An 18383-nucleotide genomic window follows, 5' to 3' on the forward strand; every position below is an offset into this window, starting at 1 on the left:
TTCTCTCCTGGCACAGAAATATCTGAAAAAGGCTGCCCTGGGTGCTTGAGAGACTTCAGAGGGTCCCCTCTGCCAACAGCAGCTTTCATCACCAACCTGCAGCCCATCATCCTCATCCTTATCTTGCCTGAACACTTCTGACAGCTACACAAAGGCCTTTTCCCTTTTTTTTTTTTTTATTTTTAATAAACTGGCCTTGAGAACACTTAAAGCTCTCAACATTAATTTTTCAAATCTTAGTAACATTAAATTAATTTACAATTTTCTACCCATCCAGAATGAAATAGCTGGCACTGATGCCTGCAATCTGATATTTTGGAATAGCAGGCACACAGAAAAACAAACCCAAGCTGCAAAAACATTGCTCTTACCAGTCATTTGTGTTATTTAGCCACAAACCAGGCAACATGGCTGCAAAGCAGGGGCTTCTCTGAAAGGGTGGGAGGAAGAGACTGACTGCTGTTCCCATGACACATGATGAAGGAATTAGTCAACAGCTACACAGTGACAGCCATTCCAGCTACTGAAAAATAAACAATATATCTGGCAGAAGACAAGCAGGCTGTGGTCAACCCCAATATTTGAAAGATTTCTAAGAACAGGCAGCAAAATATTCAGTCCAGGTTCAACAGTTACTGATGAGGAAAGACTCAGAGCTGCTTCCTGAGTGGCAAGTTAAACATAAACTAAGTTTTTTGCAGAAGAAAGACCAAGAGGACTGTTTGCTTTCACACACCACCCAGCTCTTCTCTCAGCTCACATTCCAGGGACACGTGTGCAGGTGGATTGCACAGGTAACATCTGCTTCCCTTCCTCTGTGCAGAGCTCAGGACTCTCCTCCATGCACAACAAAACTTGTAAAAGAAGGAGGAGCACAGGTTACAAGGGGAATATTTCTAGTTGAAAACCCACACCCCTCCAAACCTGGGTATTTCTGGGTTAGTAAAAAAGCCTCATTCCATCTGATAAAAGCCTTAAAAAATCAGAGAGTGCTGGTCATGCTGCTCATCCTGCATGACAGCACCCAGGATGCCTCACAGAGTCAGACTCCACTCCTTCCCTTGCAGCCTGCTGACAAACAGTCAATCCTGCAGCTTCCAGGGCTGGTTTGATTTATTTTGGCCATATGGGCCTGGGGGGGAGGAAGAAGATGGTGACAGATAACACAGCTCATCTCAACCTGCACATCCACTGCAGCACAGGACTTCTCCAGAACCTTAACCATGGCAACAGCCAAATACTGAGGGCTGCTCAGTGCCCTGGCTAATTCCAGTTTATTGTTTCTGTCCCTGCTCAGATCAGACCTTCTTCCCAGTGTTTGTCTTCTCAGCTGTGGCCCTGGGGTGACAGATGTGGCACAGCTCCCCAAGGACAGCCCTGCATGTCCCTGCTGGGCTCACCTGCCCTGAGGGACCAAAACCAGGTGTGGCCTCGTGAAATGAGAATAATACAGCTTTGAGAAAGGTAAAAATTCTGGGAGTGGGGGAAAAAAAAACACCCAAATTTCTACAACTGGGCCTTTCTACTGCTCCTTGGAGTCTGCACAAGCTCCTGACTTAACCTGAGGTCAGCCTAGAAGAGAAAGGAAAACCAAAAGCATGAGCAGAGAGCAACAGGCACAAGAATGCCCCACCTGCTCCTGGTTTCAGGGATGGTGCTGAATAATTAACCCCATAACCTACAGGATCATGTTTCCCCAGGTTTTTAATTCCTACCAGAGCACAGTGGGAATTCCACTCCACGGAATTCCCCAGCCTGTGTGGCTGTGCACCCACAGCCCCTGCCCAAGCTCAGCACTTCCAGCAGGAGGGGAAGGCAAATCCCAAGGGAATGGCAACCACCTGGTCCCTGCAAGGAACCCACACCAACATCTTGAGCAATGGGATCACCAGGAAAAAGCCTCTGCTCTGTGTCAGCACCAAGGGGCTGCTGGAGAGAGCCCAGAGAGTGACACACAGCCAGCTCACAGCACCGTGGTGGCACTTCACAGGGCAGGAGGGCTTTCCCCAGGCACCCCTCCCTCCCTCAGGCTTTACCCACATTCACCAAACCCCAATCATCTCCCCCAAAACCAGCAGAAGGGCAGGAACCAAGCCCAGCTCTGCTCCCTGAGGTGCCAGCTCCACTTTCCCCCAGCCCTGGGAGGCAGCAGAGCCAGGCACTGAAGGCCAGCACAGGAGAGGCTCTGGGGGAAGCCAGGAGCAGCCCAGGCTGCCACCCTGCAGCAGCTGTCTCTGCACTCAGGAGCTGCCACAGACAGCAATAATGAGATGGCAGCTCTAGCCACAGCGCTAAATAAATGTCATACCCTTTTCCTGGCTTAATAGCCGTTGCTGAGGCAACCAGTGGTATTCCTTAGCACCACACCCGGCACAGGATTAAAGGTGGGAAGTGGTCTGGATGGGCAGCGCTGTCACCCTCCCCAGACCCACCACCCACGGCTCTGCTCCTCCCGACTCCGAGCGGCGCCTTCCACTCCCTGTACACCGGATAGCGAGATGCTCGTAACACCAGAAACAAACCACCACACACCTCCCCCCCCTCCAGCATCCCGGGAGGTGACCTGCGGGGACGGAGCGTGGGCAGGACATGACAACAGCCCCCGGTGACCCAGCACCGGGCAGGACCCGGCCCCGGGACTCGATGGACCGTGGGCTCGGCTGTGACACCCGGGATAAACACGGAGCTCCGGGCAGCTCGGCATAAAACAACGCACAAACTAATAGAGTTAAAGGTGCCCGAGGAGGGGGAGCACGGCGAGATGCGGAACGCCATCACCCCGCACCGGGCACACACATTTGGGCCCCCCCTTTTCCTGGCCGGGGTCCCCAGCACTCGCTGCCCCCCGCCCTGCCAAGGAGCTGCGGGAAGGGCTCGTCCCATCCCCGCTCCCAAGGGAAGGATGCAGCACCGGGAGTCGCCCCTTTTCCCCTGCGGAAAATCCCAAGTTGTGGCGTGCTCTGCTCCAGCCAAATGCGATTTTCCGAGGATGCCAAGGATTTTCCAAGGCACTGGCGCTGCAGGGATGCTCCTCCGCCCCCCGGGACCCGCAACCGCGCCCGGCTGGGCTCTCGGCCCCGCTCCGGGCTGGTTTTTGGGGGCTCTGAACCCCGCGGCAGCAGCAGCAGCCAGAGCCAGCGGATGCGGCGGGCGGGCGAGCCCGGGGCTCCCCCCGGGCAGAGCCGCCGCTCCCCGCGGGCACTGGGCCGGGGCTGCTCCCGGGGGTCCCGCACCCACCTCCTTCTTCACGGTGCGCAGCAGCCGCTGCCGGGTCTCCGCCTCTGCGGGGAGAAATGAGGAGAAGAGACCCGTTAGTGCTGCCCTGCCCCTCCACCCCCTGTCCCGGTGCCGGTGCCCGGTCGCGGTCCCCGCCCGCCGTACCCGCCGGGGCCGCCGCCATGGCCGCGCTCGCTCCGCAGCGCCCGCAGACTGCCGGGCACCGGGCCGGGCCCGCACCGCCCCCCGCCCCGCCGGGGAGGGGCCGCCGCCGCCGCCAATCCGCGACCGGCACCGGCACCCCGGGACCCGCGGCTCCGGTACCCCGGCACCGGCATCCACGGTCCTCCCCGCATCCGCAGCCCCGGGACCCCCGGCTCGCCCCGTACCCCCGGCACTGACACCCCCGGCAGCCCCGGCAGCGGCGGCCCGAGGGGCGACCGGGTCCGGGCCGGTGCTCTCGCCCCGGTCTCAACCGGAACCGGTCCCACGGTGTGGTCACAGCCGTCCCCAGCGCCCGGTGTCGCCTCCTGCTCCCCCCCAGCAGCTGATCCCCGTTATCCCAGCCGGGCCCCCGCACCCCCGGCCCAGCCCCGAGGTGCCCGGGGACGGTGGTGGCAGGGCTGGGTGACACCGGACGGGGAGAGCCCTGGGGTGTCCCTGCACATGAGGATGGCTGGGGCAGTGTGTGGCCTCGGACAGGGGGTCAGGGCTCTGGGGGTCCCTCGCAGGGGCGGAACAACCACGTCCTTTCAGGCGTGAGGCTTCCAGCCCCGCTCCGGTGAGCTCCAGCACAGCGGGAAGGCGACAACGACCAGAGACCCCCAGCGCCTCCTCTCAAAATCACCCCTCGGAGAGTGCGCTGCCTGCAGCTCCAATGCCATCTCTCCTGTTTTCCTCGTCCCTGGTTTACTGTTCCAGGACATTTCCATAGAAACAGCATCCTGGCTCCTCCGCAGTCCGGTTTCCAATAACTACAAACCGCGGCAGTGCCCGGGCAGCGGCCACCGGCACGGCCCCGCCTGGCCCCGCTGCACCGGGGCTCAATCCCGGCATGGACGGCAGGGACACGCTGTCACACACGCTCCGGCAGCCCCCAGCCAGACCCCAGAGCTGGGCTGCATCCTCTGTCTCGGAGCTTTGCTCCTCCTCGGTGGCTCTAGTGACAGCGGGGACCATCATCCCGGCGGTTCCCTCCACTGCCCAGGCTGGCAGGAGAACAGGAGGGAGCTTTGGCCTCGGGATTAATCCGAATTCCTTTCCTTCTGTGCCTTCCGGGGGCCAGGAGGAAGCCTGGGCCATACCCGTATTTCCGTGTCCTCTGTTTGCTTTTCGCTGTTTATTTGCTTGTTAAGTACCCGTTTAGCACAAATGGAACTCGGGGGAATGTGATTGCTGGACCGGATGGGTCCCAGAATCTATGGGAGAAAATCTGAAAAAAGCACAGGGACAAGCTCCCCCCAATCCTTGCTACTTCCTTTTCCTTGGAAAATTCTGCTTCTCCTCAGATTAAAGCCAGGTGGGAGATGATTGGCCCCTGATTTCTGGAGCTTGGAGAGCTTAAATGAGAGCACGTTGATCTATACTTAATGTGATTAAGTTACATCTCCGAGTCTCATGCTAATTAAATTAAACTTCCCACTGCTGCCTCTCAGGCTTAAGCAGGATAGTTGTTTTAAGACCACAATTCAGCCCCCTGCATGGATGAGCAGGTGGGATAAAAGCATTCTGCTGATCAAGTCATCGTGGTGTTTAGAAACAACTTCTAAAGCAAGGGATGTTCAAATTTAAATCTGATTGGAGCTGGATTTAAACTCTGCATTTTCAATCTGAAGTAATTTGTGCTTTGAATGCAGAAAATAACAGGGAAAAAGCAGAAGTAAGTGGCCGAGGCAGTGCACAGACTGTCTGACCACTATGTCTCAGGTGTAGAGACAGGATATTGGGAAGGAATTCCTCCCTGTGAGTGGTGAGGCCCTGGCACAGAGAAGCTGTGGCTGCTCCACCCCTGGAAGTGCCCAAGGCCAGGTTGGATGGGTTTGGGGCAGCCTGGGACAGTGCAAGGTGTCCCTGCCATGGCAGGAGGTGGCACTGGCTGATCTTTAAGGTCCTTTCCAACCCAAACCACTCCATGACCTCCCCAAGACACCTCTCCCCCTGCCCTCCTCCCACCTCCAGCAGCTCTTTCCACCTTGCAGCTTCTAAGAGCAGTGGAGATGTCAGAGCTCTCGGCCGATGGATCTGACAGCGCGGCCCTGCCCCGCTGCCGGGGGAGCCGCAGCCGCATCGGCACCGGCAGCGTTCACGGCTCATTCCCCAGCGAGCCCGGGGCTCTGTCAGGGATGGAGGTACCGAACCGACGGCTCGGCTCAGCCCTGGGCTGGAGCGGGGCATCCGCCGTGCTGGGTCCGTGCCTGAGCACAGCGAGCTCCCGGACAGCAGCGTGCGCATCCCTGCGCTGCAAACCCGGCACGGCTCCGGCCGTGGGAGCAGCTCCGGCCACGGCCGCTCCTGCGGGCCCAGCTCTGCCCCCCCGAGCGTGATTTAATAGCTCGGTGTGAGGGAAACAAGAGACTCTTCAGGAGAGAAAGGAGCTTCGATGGAAACAGACAGCAGAGTTTGAGCAGCTGCTACTTCACACTGGGAAAGGGGTCCCTGTGCAGTGCTCGAGGGATGCTGGGGGCTGTCCCTGCTTCCCCACAGACCCCTGAGACCCCTGGCAGTGCCTGAGCCCATCTGCTGAGCCCTCCTGAGCAGGGGCAGGACATGGGCACAGAGAGGTCTCCCACTTGTCCCACTGAGCCGCTCCTCATAAACCACCCAGAGAAAAGAAGGGCCAGCAGCAGAGAAGGAACTATTCTCTATTCTCTATTCTCTAATCTCTATGATCTATTATTTTTCACAGTTGTTAGGGCACCAGCTGCCTCAGTTCTGTTATTTATGCCCCGAGATGGTTCTTTGGTCAGGGGTAAACCCTGCTCCCAGGGGGGGATTTCTCCCCTTCATCCCAAAACTCAGCACAAGGGCGGCCCCACTGGCAGCCCCCACAGCCTCGGCTTTCATCTCCACTCCAGCTCTGAAGGATTGGGATGCACGTCTCTGGGAAGTGCCAGGAGGGGCATAAATCCTGTACAAACCACAGCAGATCAACTCTCCCTCACCTGTGTGCTGGGGCTGGGGGGAGCCACACCGGGTTTAGGACTGGGGGCTGATGGAGGGGCTGTGCTGGGACTCCCCAATCCCTGCTCCCTTCCCCCAGCCCAGGGACCACCCTGACCCCCCCACCCAACCCCTCACTGGGGGAATATCCTCGTGGTTCCATGGAACCCCAGCAGCAGAAAACTGCTGTGTTTCACCGGAGAGGTGTTCAAAGAACAATTAGTTATTTCACCTTAAAGCAACAAAAATTTCAGGTTTCACAGCGCAGAGGGAGTGCAATCCACCCTGTGGAAGGACTGACAGGACTGGATCCACTTTTAGGCTTTTCCAACCTAAACAATTCCATGATTCTGTGATTCCATTCTATGACAGCCGAAGCAGCCAGGACCAGACACAAACAAAACAAAACAAAACAAAAAAATACACAAATGTGCTTTTAACTGGAGGTTTCTAAGGGGTCCCCGTGTGTGTGCCTGAGGGATTAACAGTGTCCAGAGGCTTCCCGTGCCGGGCAGCTGCGTCACAATGTCACCGTCGTCACAGCAACCCGCTCACCATGGCCCCGGAGCCGCAGCCCCGGCTCCGTCTCTCCCAGAGCTTCTTTTAATTAAAGCTGGGGAAGGCTGGCAAAGCCGGGGCTGGAGGCCCCCAGAGCCCCGGGAGAACCCGGTGACCCCAGGTCTGTGCAAGCCCTGCACAGACACGTTTCACTGCAATGAATTTTGCTGTGAAACTGTCACAGGGCAGAGCGGTGGCTTTGGGGACGCTGCTATCCCCTCCTGGTCACAGCTCAGCTGTGAAAGTTATTTCACTTTCGTGTGGCTTTTTCCCAGCAATTCCCACCCCAGAGAGACCTGCCGAGCCCAGATGGATGAGGTGACCTTTAAAGGTCCCTTCCATCCCAAACCGCTCCATGATTCCCGAATTCCCCCTGCAAGCATCAATGTCACCTCCTTAGCAAAACAAACCACGGAGAGAGAAATAAGGATCTGTCAGGAGGAAGGAGGAAACCCAGTCCCATTTTACCACCTCAGCCCCAAAAACTGAGCTGGAATCCCCTCCCCTGGGTGGGACCCACGGGGTGATGTTTATTCACACAAGGTGAGGCCGGTCCCCACGAGGTGATGCCGGTCCCTGCAGGGTCAGGCTGGTCCCTGTGAGGTGATGCCGGTCCCTGCAGGGTCAGGCTGGTCCCCGTGAGGTGATGCCGGTCCCTGCAGGGTCAGGCTGGTCCCCGTGAGGTGATGCCGGTCCCTGCAGGGTCAGGCTGGTCCCCACGAGGTGATATCTGTCCCTGCAGGGTCAGGTTGGTCCCCACGAGGTGATGCCGGTCCCTGCAGGGTCAGGCTGGTCCCCACGAGGTGATGCCGGTCCCTGCAGGGTCAGGCTGGTCCCCGTGAGGTGATGCCGGTCCCTGCAGGGTCAGGCTGGTCCCCTCGCTCGGGGGCTGCCCTCCCCGGCAGCCTTTGATCAGAACACGGCTCTGTTTCCCTGCTCTCCGTGCCGTGGGTTTCCAGCGGGAGGTGGGGAAGCGCAGTCAGCCTGACCCTCCCCTCCTCGGATCTGTCATCAGCCACACAGAAATCCTTCCCAAGTTACTCAGCCTGAATCCTGCAGGATTTGCCGGGGTGGCAGGATGGCAGAGCAGCCCTGCCTGGGTCCCCCTGCCAGCCCTGCAGCCCCAAACCCCCAGACCCACCCCAGGGACAAGTGGAGCAAAAAGATGGATTTCCTCCTCTCCGTCGTCGGATTCGCCGTCGATCTGGGCAACGTCTGGCGGTTCCCTTACATCTGCTACCAGAACGGAGGGGGTAAGGACACCACTGGGCTTATTTAAGTCTTCTTTTGGAGAAAAGATGCCTTTTTCCTCCTTTTCCATCTTTCCCACCCTGAAGAATTCACTGTTTCTTCTCCTTCTTTGTTTCCAGCTGCTCCACTTCAGACAGGGCGGTTTAAAGACCGACCCAACTTCTCCCAATATCTGTGTCTTTTCTGTTTGTGTCTCTCTTCATTCAAAATCCTCCTCCTCTCCCTCCATCCTCCTTCCCTGGGGTCATTTCCTCATTTCCTGGTCTTTCCCTCCATTCCTGGTCTTCCCCTCCTTTCCCAGTGGGGTTAGAGGTGCATTAGCAGCTCTAGGATCACAAAGGGAAATTAGCATGGTCCAAAATGCATAAAAGGATAAAGGTCCTTAAATTTGAGCTGGGAGGTTCGCACACTTCATGATTTTGGGACTCTGGGAAGCTGCCCTTTGGGATGGCTCCTGGTTTAAAACCATCCTGACGAGCATCCCACCCTCCTGCTGTGGATCCTGGCTGGCAGTGCTGGACCTCACGAGCAGCTCCAGCTTTGAGGGATCAACGGGGAGAGAAGACACAGAAACACCACAAAGGGAAAATCCTTCAGTAAACGGCAACTAAATAAATTGCTGGGAATGGAGCAGGATAGAAACCCCCCCCCCCCCCATGGAAATGAAAAAGAGGGATTGGAATTTTGAGCTGTTTGGGAAAGCGCAGCGGATTTAATTGCCAAAGTTGGCTTTCGGGGAGCATCCTCTACTGCTTGGGAAAATTAGAAAGAGATAATTAGTTCCATACTCAAGGCAAAACTGTGGATCCCAGGTGCCCACGTTGAAACAGAGTTATTTGTGAGTTGCTCCTGTGGGATTGGGAGCAGAGCTGAGCCCCCCTGCGTGCCTGTGCTTTGGGTGGGAGGTTTCCACTGCCCCATGCACTTGGGAGGGTGAGGAATTCAGGGAGCAGCTCTGGGGGAGCATAGCCCCATGGAGGGGGAACACTGGGATGGGCAGCACTGGACTCACCCACAACCCGGGCTCTGCCTGGAAGGAAAACACTGAAAACACTTGGTCCTGTTGGGCCAGTCCTGCCAGGCAGACAGGGGGGCTGCAGGATGGTGCTGGGGATGTTTGGGATACTGGAGGTGACTGGGAGGTGACTGGGGATACTGGGAGTGCTGGGGATGCCAGAGATGCTGGAGGTGCTGAGGGTTTTGGGGATACTGGGAATGTTGGGGTGCACCACACTCACATCTGTCAGAGGGAGGAGCTGTGGGGGTTAAATTAACTAATCCCAGCAGAACTCAGAGAGCAGTTCCACTTCCAAAAACTCCATGGGGTACAAGTGTAGCCCCAGTAAAAATGAGGATGTAATGAATAATGCAGATTACAGCACTAATTATGTGTCTTGGGGTGGCTGTGCATATTCAGTCAGATTTTCCTCCAAAACTCTTCCAGACCTGAGGGGTGCTGGGTGTCCCCTCCCCTGTGTCCCAATGGTTTGTGTGGTTTTTTGTTCCATCCTGGCCAAATGGTGCCTCCCCAGCAAGGGCTGGGACTCCAGCAGGGCTGTCCTGGGAGCCCACAAGCTGGAACACCAAGCAGGGTCTCACATCTCTGAGCTCCTCCGACCAGATCATTTCCAAAGCTTCTCACAAACACATCCAAACCTGCTGGGGCAGTGCCAGGAGGGAGAGAGGTGACAATACCATGGTCCCCTGGCAGCCTGGTGTTCACCCTGCTCTGCTCCCCCCCTGCAGGAGCCTTCCTCATCCCCTACACGCTGATGGCTGTTTTTGGGGGGGTGCCCCTCTTCTACATGGAGCTGGCCCTGGGGCAGTTCCACAGGACAGGTGCCATCCCCATCTGGAAGCGCATCTGCCCCATCTTTAAAGGTGAGAGAGCCCCAGCTGGGGGTGACACCGTGACCCCCAGCAGGTCCCCAAAGCCGTGCCCCAAAGCTGAGCCTGATCCTGCTTTTCCCAGGCATCGGCTTTGCCATCTGCATCATCGGCCTCTACGTCTCCTTCTACTACAACACCATCATTGCCTGGGCTCTCTACTACTTCTACTCGTCCTTCTCGGGCACCCTGCCCTGGGCAAGCTGTGACAACCCCTGGAACACCCCTGACTGCACCAACTACTTTGGGAAGAGCAACGTGACCTGGACCAACTTCTCCAGGTCCCCCGCTGAGGAGTTTTACACGTAGGTGCACGGATGTGGGTGGTGTGAGCTGAGCACATCCCTGAGGAGGCTCTGGGGTGGGAATGCTCCTGAGGAGCTCAGGGACTGCCTGCCTGGGGCTGAGCCTGCTCCCAGCCCTGGGGATCCCTGCCTGCAGGAGGAAGGTCCTGGAGATCCAGAAATCCGGGGGTCTGTATGACATTGGGGGGATCCGCTGGCAGCTGCTCCTCTGCCTCTTCCTCATCTTCACCATCGTCTACTTCAGCCTGTGGAAAGGGGTGAAAACCTCTGGGAAGGTGAGGAGGGCTCCAGCACTGCTCTGCCAGGGCAGGAGGGACTCCTCACCTGGTAGGATCTTGCCACCCACCTGACTGCAAGAGGGGATGTCACCTCCTCCTCATCCCCTGCCCGAGGCCACCCTGAGCAAGCCCAGGGCAGGGTTTGGGTGCTGGGTGGTGACACGGGGTGACAGCTGCCTCCCTCAGGTGGTGTGGGTGACAGCCACGCTGCCCTACATTGTCCTGCTCATCCTGCTCATCCGAGGGGCCACCCTGCCTGGAGCCTGGAGAGGGGTCGTCTTCTACCTGCGCCCAGACTGGGGCAAGCTGCTGAGCACCGCGGTGAGTGAGGGTGGGACCCCCTGCCCGGGGCATGGCAGCACCCAGAGCCCTCCAGAGCACACCCACCCACCCATCTGGGCAGGGCAGCACCCAAAACCCCTCCCCAGGACACCCACCCAACCCTGCTCACGCGTCTGGCCCCACCACAGGGCAATGGGGCCCTTGTTCCCACAGAAACGAGGTGCCCTGGACAGGCTCTTGGAAATGTAAATCCATAATTGAATCACCCATCTCATTCTGGCCGGTTTTGTTTGTGCTGTGCTCCCCCCTGGGCTGACAATGGGCTTCCTGTGGGTAATTACCAGGCAGCACTTGAGAATTCTCATTAAAGGTAATGAGGGCTGCCAGCACTGAATGTGCCAGGCAGGAGTGGGCACGGCCGGCTCGGGGCTCCCCTCCATCCATCCCTGCTCCGAGCGTGGGTGACACTGCTGAGCCCTGCTGGGCAGGAGCCCAGGGTGGGAATGAGCTCACTCCATGCCACAGCAGCTCCTCAGCCCCAGGACATCTCCTGGAGGCACGGGGCAGGCAGGAGAGGAGCTCTGGACCCTCCTCTCTGGATGCTCTCAGCACACCCCCACCCCTGTGCCATGGGGTGTCCATGCCATTGGTACTGTGGGGCACCTCCCAGCCCCATCCCAGCCCCAAGGACCTCCTTCCCTGCCCATCCTCCTGTTGTTTCTCCCTCCAGGTTTGGGTGGACGCTGCTGCACAGATTTTCTTCTCCTTGGGCCCTGGATTTGGAGTCCTCCTTGCTCTGGCCAGTTACAACCATTTCCACAACAACTGCTACCGGTGAGGGTCCATCCCAGTGGGCACAGCTGCAAGGAGAGGCATGTTGTGGCAGCTCCTAGTCCCCACTGCCACATCCCAACAGCTCCTGGTCCCCACTGCCACATCCCAACAGCTCCTGGTCCCTGTGGCTGCAGGCTGGGCACCTTTCCCCATTTCACTGATGGTTTTGGTGTGACAGGCTAGGAGAGGGAACTGGAGTGGAAGAAGGCCAGAGCAGCTGGAGCAGGGTGAGAGCTGACCTGGAGTGGGGTCTCTGCCTCTTTTCTGCCTTCCAGGGATGCGCTGGTCACCAGTGCTGTGAACTGCCTCACCAGCTTCCTCTCAGGCTTCGTCATCTTCACCGTGCTGGGCTACATGGCCGAGATGAGGGACGTGGAGGTGGAGGATGTCGCCAGAGATAAAGGTTCTCCTCCCTCCAGCAGCCTCTTCCCACGCCCAGGGCTGTGCCAGGGAACAGCTAACCAAGCCAGTGTCCCCTCCCAGGCCCCAGCCTCCTCTTCATCACCTACCCTGAAGCAATTGCCAACATGGTGGGATCCACCTTCTTCGCCATCATTTTCTTCCTGATGATGATCACCCTGGGGCTGGACAGCACGGTAGGAGGGGAGAGCCCAGCTGTGTCCCTAGCAGGGACTGGGGGTGGCCATGTCCCATGGCTGATAGTGGAGTGACAAGGGGAGGTATGCCCTTGGGATGGGATGGGATGGGACATCCCTGCTCTGCCATGTGGATTTTCTTGGAGAGCAGGACTGTCCCCACATCCCATTTCCCCACCCCACACCAGCATTTCCTTTGCAGTTTGGAGGTTTGGAAGCTGTGATCACGGCCGTGATGGATGAGTACCCCCAGGTCCTGGCAGGGCGACGGGAGCTCTTCGTCCTCGGCCTCATCACAGTCTGTTTCCTGGGCTCCCTCAGCACCCTCACCTACGTGAGTTCCCCTGGCACCACCCTGCCCTGGCCCCCCACATCCCCTCCTTCACCCCGTGGGGTCTGCAGCCTCCCCCTCCTCCTGCTGCTCCAGGGGGGAGCCTATGTGGTGAAGCTGCTGGAGGAGTTTGGTGCTGGCTGCTCCATCCTGGCAGTGGTGCTGCTGGAAACCATTGCTGTCTCCTGGTTTTATGGTAAGAAACTGCCTCTGTCGTGGAAAACACTCATGGGCACCTACATGGGTGTGTGACCCTGCACAGGTGAGTAAATCCCAGGCACTGGATCCCGTGTGTGGCTCCTGGCCAGGCTGGGATGGGAACAGGGGCCGCTGTGGCTGTGTGGACATCCCTGACCCCACATCCCCAGCAGGATCCTGGGGCTGTGAGGGCTCTCTCCTCTGGCAGGGATCCAGAGGTTCTCCCACGATGTCAAAGCCATGCTGGGCTTCACCCCAGGGCTCTTCTGGAAGCTGTGCTGGGTTGCCATCAGCCCAGCCTTGCTGGCGGTGAGTATCCATGGCCAAATTACGGACAAGGTCATTGCTGTCCCTCTGGACACCCTGCAGAACAGCCACTCCCCTCTGCTGCCCAGCTCCCCGTGCCATGCATAACTCCCCTCTCCCCCACACGAGGTGACAAAGCTGCCAGGAGAGCAGACAGGGCTGTGGGACCTCATGCCAGCCCTCCCCATGCTGCTGCTCCAGCCAGGGGCACTGCCACAGTGCCCACATCCCCAGGGCCTCACCAAGAGAGAGAGATGGAAGTTCATTTTCCAGCCTTTTCCACAGCTCCAGGGCAAAGCTGGGTGCTCACACAGGTGCAAGCTCAGCTTTGCCTCATCCTCCCAGCACCCAGCATCCCTGGCAGGGCTGGCCACGGGTCCATCTCCCCTGTGCTGGGCTGGATCCATCCCTTTGAAATGCCAGCTCCCACGGCACTTCAAAGGCTGCCGTCGGCAGAGGGGTCTAATCTCACTGGATCTGCAGGAGAAGAGGCCTTGTGAGGATTAATTATGGCTCTAAGCACTTTGCCCTGGTTATTAAGAGAGGAGCATTATCATCAAAGCACACAGCAAAGGTTTTGTTTCAGCACGGGGCTGAGCAGCCCTCTCAGGCCAGTGGCTCACAGGGCTTGTTTGACAGAGCCTCCCAACCCTCACCCAGCCAGGGTGGCAGCCTGGGAGATGTCCCTGTGATGTCCATGCTGGCTGGGATTTGGGATGACAGGGAGAGCAGCAGGATGATGAGGGTGCTCATAGATTCATGGAACTACAGAATAGTTTGGGTTGGAATGAACCTCAGAGATCATCTTGTTCTACCCCTGTATCCTGATAACCTGTGGGGTGAGCTGCCATCAGTGCCAGGGCTGGGGAGATCAGGGAATTATTGAGATTGGAAAAGCCCTCTAAGATCAAAGAGTTCAAGCGTTACCCAGCACTGCCAAGGCCACCACTAACCCATGTTCCCAAGGCCCACATCCACATATCTGTTAAAGCCCTCCACAGATGGGGACTCCACCACTGCCCTGGGCAGCTGTGCCAGGGCTGGGCAGCCCTTTTGGTGAGGAAATTTTCCCTGGTGTCCACCTGGCACAACTTGAGGCCACTTCCTCTGGTTCTATTCCTTGTCCCCTGGAAGCAGAGCCCAACCCCCATCTGGCTGCACCCTCCTATCAGGGAGTTGTGGGGAGATAGAAAATCCTCCCTGAGCCCCCTTTTCTCCGGGCTGAGCCCCTTTCCCAGCTCCCTCAGCTGCTCCTGGTGCTCCAGCTCTGTTGCCCTCCCTGGACATGCTCCAGCCCCTCCATGTCTGTCTGGTGTAAGGGGCTGGAGCTGCTCACAGGACTCGAGGTCCCTGTGGCTCTGCTCGTTACAGTTCATTGTCATCAGCTCCCTCCTGGACCAGCCTCCCCTGACCCTCTTTGAGTACCAGTACCCCGAGTGGAGCATCTCCGTGGGATTCCTCATTGGAGCATCGTCCTTCATCTGCATCCCCCTGTACATGGTGTACAAGCTCGTCTGGACTCCAGGGTCCCTCAAGCAGGTCAGGAGCAGGACTGACAATCCCACGGCTCCTGAGTGCGCTGGGGTGGGCAGGGACCCCACTCGGGTCAGCCCGAGGCTGGGGAGCCGGGCTGGATGGTGCATCCTCAGCATCCTTGTTCCAGTGGCAATTAAATCCCACCGGGATTTAACGCCCTGGGGAGGGCTCGGAGGAGCGCAGGGAGGAAACGCGCTGTGTTTTGTCTCTCAATCAGCGCCTCGCCGTCTGCATTCGGCCCGAGAAGCTCATGCGAGCCCCCCAGGCAGAGGGGGTGGGCATGGCCCCCGTCCTGTAGCGCGGTGGCACGGCCGGGGAACACGGAGGCTGCTCGGGCTCCCTCCTTGGCACAGCGATGGGGCAGCTGCCATCGCCCTCCTCACCGCGGACCGGACCTGGCATCTCCACGAGCATCCCCGGCACCGGCGGCACGTCCCGGCAGAGCTGAGCCCGTTCTCGCTGCTGGCACGGAGAAAACCACGGCAGGGAGAACGGGAGCAGCGCTGCGGCCCCCGGGCGGGCAGCCAAGGGGCCAAACGCCCGGGGTTGGAGGAGAACCCCAACTCCCGGAGCAGATGGAGGAATCGCCTCGCTCCGAGGTTCCCCCGTGCATGTCTGTAGCTGTGCCGTGAGTGTTTGGAAAATAAAGCTGATGCTGATGCTCGGAGATGAGGGCAGAGAGAGGAGCTGAAGCTCGCAGTGCTGTGTTCATGGAGAGCCGTGCGGGACTCAGAGCCCGGGCTGAGCTGGGGGACAGGGGGGCTGTCGCCGTCCAGACACACCTTGTCCTGCTACAAAGATCCAAAATCCGGCCGAGGAATCGCCCGAGCCGGGGGGTGGGTCCCAGGTGCTGCTGAATCCGGGCAGGTCGGTGCCTCCTGCCGCCCCATCCCGGGGCATCCCTGGAATAAGCGTTTGAAGAGGGAAATACCCTCATATCTCTCATTTTAAAACCAAACCCTGGGTCGGGGTGAGGCATCCCTGGGCCGGTGCGAATCAGCCACCTGCCGCGGCTTCCCACCCCCGTCGCATCCAGAGCAGCATCACCGTTCCTCGGTGTTTGGGGACCTTAAAACACCGGGAAAAACCCACGCTCGTGACAGCGGGGGCTTGGGGGGGACACACGGGGTTTGGGGAGACACACAGGCCTTGGGGGGCTGGGGGGGAGAAGATGCCCACGGGGTGGAGGGACGCGCGGGGTGGACGCGCGGGTCTGCCCCGAGAGGGCGCGGGGCGCAGCGCTCCCGGTGCCGCTCCCGGTGCCGTTCCCGGTGCCGCTCCCGGTGCCCCGGCATCGCCCCGCTCCCCCGGAAGGCCGGTCCCGGGGCGGGGCGGGCCGCAGGAAGGGGCAGGGCCGGGCCCGGCGCACAAAGCCCGGCGGGGTCCGTGGGTGTCGCGGCGCGATGGGGCTGGCGGTGGCGCGGGGCTGGGCGCTGTCCCCGGGCCCGGCGGAGCGCAGCCGGCCCTACGCTGTGCTGCAGCACCAGAACCTGGGTGAGGAGCGGGGGGCACCGGGTATAGCCCCGCCACGACCCGGCCGGGGGCTCGGGAGTTGCTCAGGGAGTGTTGAATTAATGTTCTTTCTCTTCTCGCCGCAGTGCTGCTGGGCAGCATCCTCAGCGCTCTCCTGCTCACCATCATCCTCATGGCCATCTGCGTGTACCGGCCCGTCCGGCGGCGGTAGCGGAGCGGGACCCGCCGGGGCATCGAGAGAATGCTGCATCCCACCCGGTTCTCCCACCTGGCATCCACCATCCCAGCACCGCTTCAGCCCTGCCGCTTCTCCCGTCTGGTACCCGCCGTCCCGGCACTGCTCCGGACCCAGCAGGTTCTCCCCTCCGGTACCCACCGTGCCGCCACTGCTCCGGTCCCGCCCGGTTCTCCCCTCCGCTCCCATCAGCTGTTGAGGATGCCCTGAGGATGCGAGCGTGGCTTTTCCCCCGTTTCTGCCCGTGTTGTATCCCGTGGCTCCTGCAGTGCTCTGGCCGGGTGCTGGAAGTCATCCCCTCCCTCAGCAAACAGACTCCTGGAGCTCCTGGGGCGTGTCCGCAGCAAACCCGCCTGGCTCGGAGCAGGGGCTGAGCAACGCCTCCCAAATCCCAGCGTTTTGGCGAGGCTGGTCCGACCCCGTATGCTCCAGAGCATCCCCGGGGCTTGCAGGCACCCGGGGCCTCGGCTGGCACAAGAACAGGGCGAGACTGGCGACATTGTCCGAGGAGCAGCTCCACGTGCTCGGTCACACCAGCTCTGCTCTTTGCTTTCTGATTAATTCAGGTCCTTGTTTGAACGTTGAGTCCTGGGGGTTGGACAGGGCTTGGAGCAACCTGGGGCAGTGGGGGGTGTCCCTATCAGGACAAGGGGTAGAACAGGATGAGCTTTAAGGTCCCATTCAAAAATATTCCAAAGGTAAAAGCTCCGTGAGCCAGCCAGCAGTGGTTGGAGGGTCTGGTCCATTCCTGCCTCTGAGCAGAAACCCTGATGCATGACCTGATCCTGGTGTAGTTTTCCCCAAACCAGGCTTCTCATTCCCAACGTTATTTGCTTTAACTCCTGGCTAAAAAGCCGCAAAGAATCTCCCATCAAACCGGCCCTGCTAAACCTGTTGGGAACTGGGGTGCAGGTGAGGGATTCCAGCATGTGCTGGTCACTGTCCTCTGGCAAACAGGAGCTTCCAAAGGTCTGCAAGCCAGGCAGATGCTCTGGAAGAGTTTGAGCTCCAGCCAGACCCATTTTATGCAGTTTCAGTAAAAAGTTTACACTGAATCCCACTTCCATACGAATGCTGCTATTTTGTTTTGCACTGCTACAAGTAGTAACTGGATTTTACTAATTATTACTTTAATATTTAACATAGGGGTGGTTTGCTTAGTAATTTATTTAGAGTTTTAAAAGGTAACTTCCAGAACAATTGTTGTTTACCTGTTCTCAAGCCCTCGTGCTGCCTCTGAGGTGTTTTCTGTTCTGTTTCAAGGACATTGAGTGCTGGCATTGAACAGGGAATTTCTTTGTTTTGTGAAATGACAGAATGAGCCTGGCCTCAAACAGACGGAGCTGTTAATCCAAGAGTGAGGCAGCAAGGCAGCACTGTTCTTTCTATTGCTTTCTGCTCCTCCTTTTGCTCACTGATTCCTGTGTTCCTGATTTTCCTTGGTCCTTCATCGCTGTGAAGCCTGGCCTGCAGCCTGTGCTGCTCGTGGGGGTGGATGGTGAAGCTCCCAGCTCCAGCTCTGCATTTCCAGGAGCAGAATTCCTGTTTGCTCTCATTCCTCACTCCCTGCTATGCCTCTTTGTACAAATAAAACTGCTCAGTAAACAATCCAGGCTCTTATTTATTCATGGCTGTGCTGTTTGTTAGTAACTGGGCAGGAAAGGGGTGAGGCTGTCCTGATTGCCACCTCTGGTCCCCTCATGGCTCCTGGGGTGGGATGGCAGTGTTAGGGAAAGCCAGGGAACAGGATGGCAGTGCTGGCAGAATGTTTCCATGGATGTTTGTCAGCAAGGAGCCATTTAACAGCACAATGGAAGCACATCCTACAACAGTTGTGAAGTTTCCAGCAGCTCAGCTATGAATCAAAACTCAGCCAAAGCAGTGTAAGAAGGGTTTCCAAATAAACAAAATCATGAATTGCTGATGTAAAAAGCTTTG

At 58.5% G+C, this 18383-nt stretch overlaps 3 protein-coding genes and 1 long non-coding RNA gene across 7 annotated transcripts in view; 2 read left to right on the forward strand and 2 right to left on the reverse strand.

Annotated features, from left to right (window-relative positions):
• The window catches only part of SGSM1 (small G protein signaling modulator 1), a 36656-nt gene extending 33211 nt beyond the window's left edge, over window positions 1–3445 (reverse strand). For all 4 annotated transcript variants that reach the window (XM_059863231.1, XM_059863229.1, XM_059863230.1 and 1 more), the window contains exons 1-2: window positions 3382–3445; window positions 3238–3281 (exon numbers count right to left, since the gene is read on the reverse strand). In XM_059863231.1, coding sequence (XP_059719214.1) covers window positions 3238–3281; window positions 3382–3400 — 63 coding nt within the window. In that variant the 5' untranslated portion in view covers window positions 3401–3445. The remainder of the gene's footprint in view (window positions 1–3237; window positions 3282–3381) is intronic.
• A 3351-nt stretch (window positions 3446–6796) lies between these two features.
• LOC132336156 (uncharacterized) lies at window positions 6797–11035 on the reverse strand. Its single transcript, XR_009488807.1, has 2 exons — window positions 10723–11035; window positions 6797–10621 (listed from the first exon to the last, which is right to left on the reverse strand). It is a non-coding gene; the product is annotated as an uncharacterized LOC132336156 (long non-coding RNA).
• On the forward strand, window positions 8012–13701 carry LOC132336155 (sodium-dependent serotonin transporter-like). The gene is given in 13 exon segments (XM_059863360.1): window positions 8012–8186; window positions 9931–10065; window positions 10157–10376; window positions 10513–10651; window positions 10841–10975; window positions 11667–11770; window positions 12046–12173; window positions 12254–12366; window positions 12569–12700; window positions 12794–12893; window positions 13104–13234; window positions 13236–13301; window positions 13303–13701. Coding segments are annotated over 13 exon segments (1977 nt in total).
• A 2389-nt stretch (window positions 13702–16090) lies between these two features.
• Window positions 16091–18053, forward strand: C19H12orf76 (chromosome 19 C12orf76 homolog). The gene is made up of 2 exons (XM_059863359.1): window positions 16091–16231; window positions 16336–18053. Exons 1-2 carry the CDS (start codon window positions 16141–16143, stop codon window positions 16419–16421), a joined length of 177 nt encoding a protein of 58 aa, XP_059719342.1. The 5' UTR covers window positions 16091–16140; the 3' UTR covers window positions 16422–18053.
• Window positions 18054–18383: the final 330 nt, after the last annotated feature.

Source organism: Haemorhous mexicanus, chromosome 19 (assembly GCF_027477595.1).
Source record: "Haemorhous mexicanus isolate bHaeMex1 chromosome 19, bHaeMex1.pri, whole genome shotgun sequence".
In the NCBI taxonomy this organism is placed as follows: Eukaryota; Metazoa; Chordata; class Aves; order Passeriformes; family Fringillidae; genus Haemorhous; species Haemorhous mexicanus.